Consider the following 12,657-nt stretch of genomic DNA (forward strand, 5'->3'; position numbering starts at 1 on the left):
GCACTCCTCAGAAGCACTGCCCTACTGCAGAGGAAGCACGGGATAAGCATACTGCAGCCCATTCAGAGGGCTCCTGCACTGCAGCCTACAAAACCCTCCCTGGTTCTCTGCCCCTTTCAGGGCAAAGGACTCACCAGTGACCCCTAATTCCTCCAGATAACCAACGGTCTCCTCCTGGTGTCACTGACAGCACTGACTGACTCTGCCTTCACCTACCAGGCAACTATCGGGAGGGCTCAAGTCTGCGGCCCACAGGATGGATCCGTCCCTTCCTCAGTGGCATGGAGTTGTGGGTCACCTTGGACTCCCTACCTCGGGGGTAACTCTTCTCTGAGCCATCTTGTGGCTGCAGTGAAACTGTGGTAAGTGGAGGGCTCTTTGGTGCTCACTCCAGCCCGAGTGGTTAGAACACCTGCTGGCTCAGGAATTGCTCGGCCTTCGTGCCAGCTGAGTGTTGGTTCATTAGCATGTCCTGAATTGCTCCCCAAATAGTGCTCTCAATAGAAATGTGAACTGCGTTCAATTCAGTCCCTGAGAAATTCGCGATTGTCAACTAAATTTTATCAAAATTTAGATAGGTTATTGATTACAGCTATTGTAGTCTAAAATATTCCAGCAGTAAGCCACAAAGGTTTCTGTCAACGGCTACTAATTGGTGCTGTGTTGAAAAGTTCCTTGCTGCCCTTTTTGGTCAAAAAACAGTTTAAATCAAGCCTGTATGTGGCATGAGAATAATATTCATTTTGTTGTAGCTTGCGAGTACACAAGCCCTCCAGATAAAAATTCAAACCACTTTTGCATATTTTCAAGGTTTGCAGCATATACTTATTAAACCATGACCAAACCCATCTTCTGCATTATGTTTAACGTGATGGTTTTAAACAATGTACGATAGTATACAATATTTCTACTTTTCAGTCAGGTGCTCCCCAAAGAATATGTAATGGCCTTCGTTTGCCTCCTAGTAGCTTTGGGGGACATAACACAGTGGTTAGCACTCTTGCTTCACAGTGCCAGGAACCCGGGTTTGACTCCCGACTTGGGTCACTATCTGTGAGGAGTCTGCACGTCCTCCATGTGTCTGTATGGGTTTCCTCCGGGCGTTCCGGTTTCCTCCCACAAGTTCTAAATGACGTGCTTGTTAGGTGAATTGAACATTCTAAATCTCTGTGTGTACCCGAACAGGCACCGTAGTGTGGCGACTAGGGGATTTTCACAGTAACTTCATTGCAGTGTTAATGTAAGCCTACTTGTGACACTAATAAAAATTATTATTATACGTCTTGTGCACAGTAGGTAGCGACCCTACATCTGAGCCAAAAGCTCTGAGTTCAAGACCTACTCCAGGACTGGAGGGCCACAATAAGTGCGTTCATAACTTGGGCCAAACAGGTTGATAATCAACCTGTAAATCCTTCCAATACTTTGTGGGAGGCCGTAAGAGTGGGAGAAACTCCTGGTGAGCCGTGCTTGATTCAAAGTGGCAAGTCTCAAGCTATAGCCTCTGGCGACCTGTTCCAAGAAAGTAACAAACGGATGAACACGTGCTTTGTCACTAGGCATGGGAAATGTCCTAAGTCCTGGTAGCTTCAGCGGGCTGTAAAACTGCATGGCAGTAGACCACAATTTTCCATCCATCAAATTTAACATAACATAAAAATAGTCAGGTTGGGATTCACAATTCTGTAATATGTGCTCCCATTGTACACAATATGTAGAAGCATAATTATGACTTCTACGGTGTCACAGTTATTAGTCTGCCAAACAGCTTGTTCGCCCAGAAGAGTTATCCAGACTCAAAACGTTAGCCCTGTTCTCTCTCCACAGATGCTATCAGACATTCAGAGATTGTCCAGCATTTTCTGTTTTTATTTCAGTTTCAGCATCAGCAGTAATTTGCTTTTATTTTACGGTGTTGAGCTTGTTGGTGAATGTATATTTTTACGTAACTCTGAATTCTTTCCAATTGTTCTCTAAGGCAATCTGTACAACTTGTATCCCAGAGAGTGATTTCTTCAGAGGCCACCATAAGGAAGCTGCCAGAAAGTTTGTGTTGAACTGTCCCTCTTTGTGGAGCTTAGGAACTCAGCAGCGTGGGAATTCAAGTCTGCATCCTACCACTGGCACTGTAGCACAATGGTATTTTATTGTGTTTCACACAATTTGGTGGGTTTCATATTTAAAATAAACTGGTTACAATTTCTATGATTTCTACTAAGGAGACACAAATGCATAATTTTTTTTAAAAATATCAGTTTTGCGTTTCCCCAAAGATTATATTACATTCGTCAATCAAGAGTGCTCATCATTTCAGATTAGAGTTATTATTGCTTCTGTGCACCATCCTACTTACTTTGCCTTAAATACGACTTTCTCTTATGAAGAATGATTCGGCAGTTTAGGCCTATACTCTCAGGTTTAGAAGAATGGGAGATGATCTAATTGAGCTCTATAAGATGATAAAAGGTATTGACAAAGTAGACACAGAGCAGATGCTTCCTATTGTGTGGCAATCTAGAACGAGAGGTCATAGTTTTAGGATAAGGGGTAGCAGATGAGAAGAAATTACTTCTCTCAAAGGGTTGTGAAGCTGTGGATTTCACAACCGAGTGCAGTGGATACTGGAACTTTAAGTACATTTTAAAAAAATAAATGTAGTGTACACAATTATTATTGTTTCCAATTAAGGGGCAATTTAGTATGGCCAATCCACCTAACCTGTGCATCTTTTTGGATTGTGGGGGTGAAACCCACGCAGACACAGGGAGAATGTGCAAACTCCACACAGACAGTGACCAAGGGCCGGGATTCAAACCCGGATCCTCAGCACCATAGTCCCAGTGCTATCCACTTCGCCACCGTGCAGCCCTGACTTGAAGTAAATTTGAGGAGATAGACAGATTTTTAATTAATAATGGGTTGAAGGGTTATGGCGAATGGGCAGGAAAGTGGAATTGAGGCCGAGAGACAATCAGCCATGATCGTATTGAATGGTGGCGCCAGGAGCTGAATTGGCAATTCCTGCTCCTAGTTCTTATGTTATGTTCTTGCACTTCATCCCAGTCTTCACCCTGGCTTATCAGAGACTACTAGTTCAGGCGCAAGCTCGGAAGAGTTGTGCCATCATTCAATTACATATGGCAGGCAGGTCAGATTACTTGAGGCTGAGCCAGATTTAATGTCTCAACATGCTTGCATCATAATATTGAGTGGGTTGAACTGGCTCAGTGCATTCAGCAGACAAACAATGGAGATCGCTATTCCAATTGTAGATCAGAAGACCCACTAAAAAAAAGATCTTTACTGTTGCCGTAATGAGGTAGGTCAGGCATTGAATGACTGTAGAAGTTTGCATTTAACTTGGGTTACACTTTTGTAAAACCATGTAAAGAGGCAGATAAAAAGGTTACATTAATTTTCTTTGGTTTTTTTTCAACCTATTCTAATATTTTCACCAAATAAATGTATAATTAAGGTCTCGAAATCGTAATTAGTATAATAAGGCAGCATGGAATCTTGAGCTTAATGATTTATTTTTAAATCCAGCTGTATTCTTTCACGGGATTTATTGCGCATCCTTAATTGCCCTTGAGAAGGTGGTGTTGAGCCACCTTCTTGAACTGCTGCAATCAATGTAGTGTAAATACACCGACAGCACTGTTTGGAAGAGATTTCTCGATTTTTGACCCAGTGACAGTGAAGGAACGATCTCATAGTTCCAGATCAGGATGGTGAGTGGTTTGGAGGGGAACTTGGAAATAGTGGTGTTCATATGCGTCTGCTGCTCTTGTCCTTCCAGGTGGTAGAAATCATGGGTTTGGAAGGTGCTGTCAAAAGGAGTCTTGGTGAGTTCTGCAGTGCATCTTGAATATGATACACACTGCTATCACAGTGCATTGGTGGTGGAGGGAGAGAATGTTTTAAGTTGATGGACTGGCTGTTAATCATGATGACTGTTTTTTCTCGGATTCTGTTGAGCTTCTTCAGTGTTGTTGAAGGTGCACTTATCCAGGCAAGTGCAGAGTATTCGATCAGACTCCTTCCTGACTTGTGCCTTGTAGATGGTGGACAGGCTTTGGGGAATCAAATGGTGAGTTACTTGCTGCCATCTTCCCAGCCTCTGTCCTGCTCTTGCAGTCATAGTATTTATATGTCTTGTCTTTTCTGGTCAATGAATATTAACAGTTGGCAATTCAACAATGGTAATGTCAATGAGCGATGGTTAGATTCTCTCTTGTTGGAGATGGTCGTTTCCTGGCACTAATGTGGTGCAAATGTTACTTGTCACTTATCAGTCGAAGCCCGAATGATGATCAGGACTTGCTGCATATGGACATGGACTGTTTCAGTATCTGAGGAGCTGTGAATGGTGGAAAACATTCATTTCTGACCTTAAAATGCAGTGAGTATTCAAAACAAAAGTAAAGCAGGAACCACTGATAATGTTTGTTTATTTAAAAAAAAACACAACTGTTGGATTTCTGGGGGCTGGTTTTAAACATTTATTGACTAAAAATAGACACTGGGTCACACCTTGATTTAGTTGCATATCTTCTCACATGACATAATAATAATCATTATTAGTGTCACAAGTAGGCTTACATAAACACTGCAATGAAGTTACTGTGAAAATCCTCTAGGCTCCACACTCCGGCGCCTGTTCGGGTACACGGGGGGAGAATTCAGAATGCCCAATACACCGAACAAGCGCGTCTTTCGGGACTTATGGGAGGAAACCGGAGCATCCGCAGGAAACCCACGCAGACACGGAGAGAACGTGCAGACTCCAGACAGTGACCCAAGCCAGGAATCAAACCCGGGTCCCTGGCACTGTGAAGCAACAGTGCTAACCACTGTGCTACCATGCCACCCATAAGATCAAACAGTTAAGAATCAGTTGAAACACAGAAGCTTAAATACAAAACTAAATTTACTATTGAAAATTTTGACACAATAACCACGGTTTAAAAATTGCTATTCCATTATCCCTGTAATAATCGAGGAGCAAGCTGGTGATTAGGGTGTGCAGTTTTCAGTACTTGTTTAAAGTGGACAGCAGGTCACCATCAAGCCAACGGCGATATAAAATAAACCAATTCAAAAGGTATTGAAATAAATTGGTTTCCTGCCAAATGAAGAAGGAGATTAAAGAGCGAATGCAGGAGGGACCAACACATGCAAGTAAGAAAATAAAGCAAAGCAAGCTAACTTTTCGGAATGTATGCTGACATGATTCTGGGCATTAGCAGAAATGGTCAGTGTCATTAATACGATATAATTAACAACTGTTTGCTAATGGCAAGAGTTCTCCCTACAAAAGTCCTTGCAACAGTTTTGAATTCAATAATAGAAACTATTACTATTTAGAAAAATATTACACAATTGATACAGTAATTCCAGAACTCTGTATACAATCTTTCAATATTTTGTTTAAAAATAAAAGGAACAAAGAGTTTATCACTACGCAATATTTTTAGATTGTGTTCAAAGCCAAATCTAAATCAGCATCACAGACTTTTAGTGATTGGTTTAGTCACCACACAATTCCCTTTAATAGCAGGGAAATAAAATCAAGTATTAATTGGCCAAGAAATTAGGTTACAAGAATTATAGACTCAGTGTCAAATGCGCTTAAATCTTGTCTCATGATTTCCTAATTGTATGTTAGTGGAATAAGTATGATAATGGAACAAAAATGTCATAGGTTAAATAGGCAAACAAATAGGGTGAGCATTCAGAAATGCCCACAACTTAATTCACAACAATCTCTTACCTACTTTCAGTGAACAAGTTTCTGATAATTAGGGAAAAACATTGTGCGAAACATAAAAGTATAAAGCCATGGTTTTCCTCTTCAAATGAGCCCACTTGTATGTAGGAATATAGGAACAGCAATAAGACATTTATTCCCTCAAAGTTGTTCCGCCATTGAATGAGATCAGGCTGATACGTGACCTAAATCCACATAGCTGCCTTTACCTCACATTCCTCAATATCTGCAATTAACAAACATTTACCAATCTCAAATTTAAAATTAACCATTTGTCTGGTATCAATTACTGTTTGCAGCAGGGAATTTCTAACTCTGTCACCCTTTGCGCGTAGAAGGCTAACCTTTCACATTTCATATTGTCAACTTTTGAATTGATTATTTTTAAGCTGTATAGTGATTAGAGTAAACAAATGTTAAATTCAAATTGAAAAAGAATGAAAAAGAGAGAAAATGGCCTTTTAAAAATTATAACCCAATCTATGTTGATCCACTTAAAATAAAAATATACAGAGTGCAGAATATTTTTAAATCTACAAAAGGATCTTTACAACAGGTACAGCACCCTAGTATTTCAAATTTGTATTGAGTATGCTTTAACACACTATACTGCAATCTAACAGGTGGATAATTCTTCTACTTCCACATTTCTTATTGTATACCCAGCAAAAAACAAGATCCTGTGGCCAATCATATACATTTGATTACAAAAAAAGTTTCATATAAAAGAAAATTCTACTATTTCAATAAAAAAATCTTAACAGCTTCCATACCTCACCATATTGTCCAAAGCTCTTCAGCCCTACAAATAAAACAGCCGTTAATCCAGCTCAAGTATACAGAAGTTAATAGCTCCAGAACAGCTTGGGGAAATAAGGGAAAGGAATTTAATCACGATTTGGAGAGAGTGTGGTCAGGCAGTTCAGAGAATTCTGTAATGAACAGATTGCAACGCTTGTTCAGAGTTACTGCAACATTACGTTATGACAGTACCCCAGTAGGTTTTCAAGCTGAGACGACAGCTGCTTCAATGAGGTTATATAGCGGAAAAGGAAATCGGATCAAAGCCCTATCTTAGAAATAGCAGCAGACATTTTTAGGAAGTAAAACGCTGCTAGCTTTCGTGCTAGCTCATGTCAGAACATAACTTTTTACAATTTACGTTTCCTTAATATTCATTCAATGTGTTGTAAAAAATTTCCATTTAACATTTGTTGAAGTAACTGTTCATGTTGAAGAATAGCATTTTGTCCAATAACAACTCTCAGTTAATGTTAACAGAATTTGAGCGACTGACCCATTTTTATTTTACTGAATATCAATCTTGTACCAGAGTGCATACAAGCAGCTGGTAGTTTTTAAAATATTTCCTCCCCCGCCCTAGGCATTCTAGTGCCTATAATTGCACCAAAATATCCCAATGTTTACTGCAACCATACAGATTTACTCAAGTTTAATACTCCACTACTACTCAACAGCTAATGTGATCTTAGCAAATGAATGCTACAATAAAACATTAAAATAATTTCCTTCCACTTATTAAACTTAGATTGACAAATTATGGCCATGTTCAACTCAAAAAGTCGTCAGAAAGTTTACATAAATGGGAACGTCAACAATTTAATTACTTTGGTTTCATTTTATTCGTTGATCAATGGATAATGTTAATTAATATCCAATGCTGATCAAATTAACCAATTTGGAAAGTAGAACATTATAACGAAACTGTGCATTTTAGCCAATTTATACTTGGTGCTTCTGGCATTGACTTTAACAAGTTTATTTATTTGATAACTCTCCTGTATTGTAGGAGTTAACTTTCACTCCATGGAAATTCCAAACGCTCCTTACCTTGTTACGATAATGACTAGGTACAAAATAAAACAATATCAGAGGGTCAACCCAACTCCCCTCAGTGTCATTACAATTTTTATTTTTGATTAATCTTTTTTGTTAAATTAGTACAGGGATCTGGAACACTTCCCACATGTTGCACCCTGTGTCAGTATCTAGTCTTGCCAGGTGAGGGATGAAGGGTCATCTCCAAAATGCTTCAGCAACTTCCAACTTTAGTGAACTTTTGTAGACTATTTGTCACAACAGCAATTCTTGAAGCCTTCTGACGCCACGGGCATGTTGGACCCTGAAGCTATAATATGGACTCAACATTTGAATTTGACATTTCTAGTCTTTTGAGGTGCTTTTCTTGCACAGCTTTACAGAAATAATGCACAAACATTGTAGAAAAGATTGCTGAAAATCATTGCGGTTTTTGTCATTGGAGGCAAAACAGTGACGTTGGATGCAAGGAAAGCTGGGGTACGTGGCACAGTGACGTCACAGTCCAGTCGGCAAGCTTTACTGCAGCAGCACGATTGCAGATTTTTATTACTGAGAATGTAGCTCAAGGGCCAGGTTCCAAGTAGAAAACACAGTAAATCAGGAACTGACAATTCGGCGATTCAAGCTTAAGCTTTTAAAATCTGAATATTGTAGAGAAAGGGAAGTAATCATTTCTGCAGGGCTGAGGCCGTAGGAAAGTGAGTTAGTCCACTTTTTAAATGGATCATTACAGAGGTCCTTTTGCTGTAGGTATTAGGTGACATAGTGGACATGAGATTAACAGAGGAATTTATAAAAATAAAAATACAACACAGAAATAACTTCCCCAAATTTTCTTTCTAAACACTTTTTGCAGGTTTGTCAGGCAGAACACTGACATTAGATTTTGTTATGATCCTCGACCAGATCCCCAGGTGTTTGGTAAGATCCAATTAGGGACAAGTTAAGACAGGACAAGTCAAGGGACAAGACAAGAAAAGATTCCAAGATGGCGCCAGAGCATGGCGACTCTCTGCAAGCTCTCTCCCCCAGACCCTTTTCTTTTATCTCTTATCACCATTCTGACTTACTAAAACTCCTTTCCACTTCATATATAATTACTAATAATGTTCTTCATGTACTTGCTTTGTTTGGCCCCTTGTTCTGCACTGTAACCAATCACTGTACTTGTCAATGTACTCTGTCGATTATTCTTTTTTGACTACTATGAACGTACTGTGTACGTTCCCTTGGCCGCAGAAAAATACTTTTCACTGTACTCCGGTACTTGTGACAATAAATCAAATCAAATCAAATCAAAATCAAAATCAAATCAAGTCATTTTTTGTTGGCGGACTTCCGGTGGTGGCCATGGCGTGAGTGGGCGCACATTTGGCAGCTCCCGCTCGAGGCTGTGTTTTTGGACCTTTTCCCCGCTTGTCGGGTGGAGGTTTTGGTGGAAGAAAGTGCAGGAGTGACTGGAGAAAGCGAAACTCCACTGGTGTGGCTGGTGGATGGATCCATGGACCAGACGTGGGGCAAAAAGGCAGCAGTTGGAGCAAGAGAATCTTTGTGCATCACAGGTCAAGATGGCGGAGGGTAAAGTGTCTGTCCTACCCACCCAGTGGTCGGAACTGGTGGACTTCTTGAACGTGAAGTACAGCTGGCAGAGGAAGGAAGCCCACGAGGACCTAGCCAAGGCGGTGGAACCACTAGAGCGGGAATTGTCCGTGTGGAACAGAGGCTGAAGTCCCAGGGCTAAGCTACTCAGAAAGTGGAGAAGGCGATGGGGGAGCACGAGTAGCAGCTGGCCTCGTTGGCGGCTGAAATAGGTGTGATGCAGGAGACTCCGAAGCAATTGAACTGGAAAGTGGAGGAGCTGGAGAATCACTCCAGGAGACAGAATTTACGAAGCGTGGGGATGCCTGAAGGCTTTGAGGGAGCGAACACCGGCACATATGTGGTCAAGATACTGGAGACGTTGATGGGGGAGGGGGCCTTTGACTGGCCCTTGGAGGTTGACCGAGCGCACAGGGCACTGATGAGGAAGCTCTAGGCGAAAGGGCTGCCGAGAGCGATGGTGGTTCGTCTCCACCGATTCCATTGAAATGGGCGAAGCAGATGAGTGGCGGCAGGCAGGGATCGAGCGGTTTGTGGACCTGTTTGAGGGGGGCAGCTTTGCCAGTTCAGAGGACCTGGAGGAGGAACATACGATGCCCAGTGGGAATGGGTTTAGATACTTACAGATTCGGGACTTTGTGAGGAAGCAGGTGCCGTCCTTTCCTGGTTTGACGCCCTTGGGAGTTGCAGGATAAAGTGCTATCAAGGGAGGGAGTGGGTGAGGGACCCGAAATTCGAGTCCTCACCCTCTATGGGAAAGGGCCCTGAAAATCCAGTGTCCGAGGAGAGAGCAGTCTCCGACATCAAGATTGGCCTGTGCCGCAGAGGTGAGGATCCACTGCCCCTTCACCCAGATGACCTGTCTCAAGTGAGTTGTTCATGTCAGACAAAATGATCCTTTCTTCTCACTTACCACATGTCCATGGTCTCGCAGGATCTCCATCTGATGGGGCTGTGCCATCTACAGTCATCCCCCCGCCACCCAAGAGACCACCTCGGAGGAGAGCTCCGAGGAGACCACCATCGAAACATCACAGGTGACATTAGTGGACAGGCTTCTGGGGCACAATCTGGTGAGCGCCACACAGTTGCTGATGCACATCAGGTGGAGGCAGGAATATCCAACGGAGTCAGCAGTCGGAGGAATGCTGGATCCCAAGACTTAGCCAAGTCCCAGCCAGATGCCGAGCCACTGGACAAAGTTCACCCAGAGCGGATGCAGATGATAGGCCACAACCATGAGATTCACGAGGTTGTCAGCCACATTCCAGGGAGTGCATAGCCGACTGGAGGATTCCCAAAGGCTACGGGCAGAAGTGATGATGCCAACAATGCATGGCACCAAGGCCAACACTGCCAGGGTGGTGACCGCAGTGAAAAGCCTGGAGCACGATGGCCCTGTCTTGAATGATGGTGTCCACGGCAAGGCTCAGTTGTTGACGACGATGGCCTAGGGCCTCGGCCTCATGTCCTAGTCAATGAGGGACTTGTCTCAGATGCAGGTGGACATTGCCAAGGTGCTGCAGAGCATGGCCGAGTCACTGAGGAACATCACTGAGGGCGTTAACACCATGGTGCAGATAATGGTGAGCCGTCGGGACTGGCAGAACCAGATGATGCAGATGCCTCTGGAGCTCTGCTTCTCTTCCATCCCATAGAAACCCCCACGGGCACCGTCAGGGAAGGGGAAGTGCTGGATGCCAACCCGCGCCTGCAACCAAGAAGATGGCGGTGGTCTCCAGTCCTTCCAAATCCCCCCCTCCAGACACCATCACATCTGAAGGACAAAACAGGGTGGCACGGCAATGCCAGTGACACCAGTAAATCGGCTGAGGTCCCCCTCGTCGTCTGCCGAGGGCATCAAAGGCCGCAGGGCATAGAAAGCATCATGCTGCCTCCACCTCTGATGTGCATCCTGGGGTCACACCTAGACATAGCACAAGACCACGCAAAGATCAAGAGAGATCTAAGTGGGCACTGGGGGGGGGGGGGGGGGGGGGTCAGTTAGCACTGCCAAGGTGCCAGGGGCATGGCCACAGTGCCAGGATGGCAATGCTTTGTGACCAGGTGCTATGTTGGCACAGCCAGTGGTCGGGGCATGGGGGCCATGCATCGGGACAGCCATTCAAATCGGTGAGGAGCCAACTTGTTCACCAGTACAGGAAAATGGCATCCCAATCTCTTCCTGCAGGAGTTCCGGCGAGCGGAGCAGGAAACGGGTTAACGTGCGGCCTCGGCGGGGAGTTCCCCGCTGAGGCTTTGAATTGAAATAGAGTCCCGATAGTGTGGTGTTTCTCAGCGAGCACCAGGAACACCTGGCTGAACGCACTCATCACGGCTCTCTGTTCTAATTTGGTTAGATCACGCCCGTTGTCCCAATCCTCCAACCAGGTAAGATCTTACCATTCTAGCAGTTAACCCCTTAATTCAACATGGCCGTAACGTTTTAAGTAAAATAGTCTTCAAGCTACTTTATTTGCATTTATCTCATTTTTACAGTTAACATTAATATTCCCAACACTAAAAATTACTACTTAAATTAATACTTAAATAGGGGCTGGTTTAGCACACTGGGCTAAATCGCTGGCTTTTAAAGCAAACCAAGGCAGGCCAGCAGCGCGGTTCAATTCCCGTACCAGCCTCCCCGAACATGCGCCGTAATGTGGCGACTAGGGGCTTTTCACAGTAACTTCATTGAAGCCTACTCGTGACAATAAGCAAATTTCATTTTCATTACAATGAATCATATCTACTTTTTAATTTATAACAATTTATTTATATGTATCTTTAAATTGGCAAAACAGAAGCTCTACACTTAATCCATCACATACACAACATAAAACGAGTCAATCTTCACTTCAGAAACATTGAATCTTTTTCCAGCACCCAAGAAGGGAAATAGGTTTTCTGATTTGGCAGACAGCAGGTATGATTTTCAAATTCATCACCTGGGCCAGAAAGGTGGCAGAGCAGATTCCCCAAATCCATTGTAAAACTCATCCAATTTCAACCCCACTGAAAACATCATCCCGGCCATCTCTCTTCAACAATATTTATACTGCATAGAGGTGTCAGCCCAGATTATAGGCTCAAATCTAAAATGTTGCACACTGATGCACTATCAATTACGACGAGACGAGAGTAGAGTGTAATCGAGGCTTTATTAAGCAGAGATGTGTGGCCTCCTGCAGCTGCTGCCGAAATGGCTGCAGCTCGGTGAGCACACACATTTATATTCCGCCTACTGGGCGGAGCCAGGAGGCAGGGATCTACCCCCATACCTATAGTACAGGAGCCTTACTGTATTACATCTTGTATATGATATATACAACAGTGGTGACTACCACATTCACCCCGTTAAAAAAAATAGTCCAGTGGGGGGTGGTGGAAAAACTATTAACATGCATTTTAAGGTTGACATTTTGGGGAAAGTTCACAAATTCAGC

At 43.1% G+C, this 12,657-nt stretch overlaps 1 protein-coding gene across 4 annotated transcripts in view; it reads right to left on the minus strand.

The window, feature by feature from the left end:
• ptpn11b (protein tyrosine phosphatase non-receptor type 11b) overlaps positions 1-12,657 on the minus strand; it is a 176,383-nt gene that overhangs the window by 115,830 nt on the left and 47,896 nt on the right. The window contains exon 2 of one of the 4 annotated variants that reach the window (XM_038821748.1): positions 6,549-6,572. The exons of 2 other annotated variants lie outside the window; for them this stretch is intronic. In XM_038821748.1, the coding sequence (XP_038677676.1) occupies positions 6,549-6,572 (24 nt within the window). Of the gene's footprint in view, positions 1-6,543; positions 6,772-12,657 lie in introns of those variants that run through there. One more of the 4 variants, XM_038821750.1, reaches the window with a different exon arrangement.

This window comes from Scyliorhinus canicula, chromosome 16 (assembly GCF_902713615.1).
Source record: "Scyliorhinus canicula chromosome 16, sScyCan1.1, whole genome shotgun sequence".
In the NCBI taxonomy this organism is placed as follows: domain Eukaryota; kingdom Metazoa; phylum Chordata; class Chondrichthyes; order Carcharhiniformes; family Scyliorhinidae; genus Scyliorhinus; species Scyliorhinus canicula.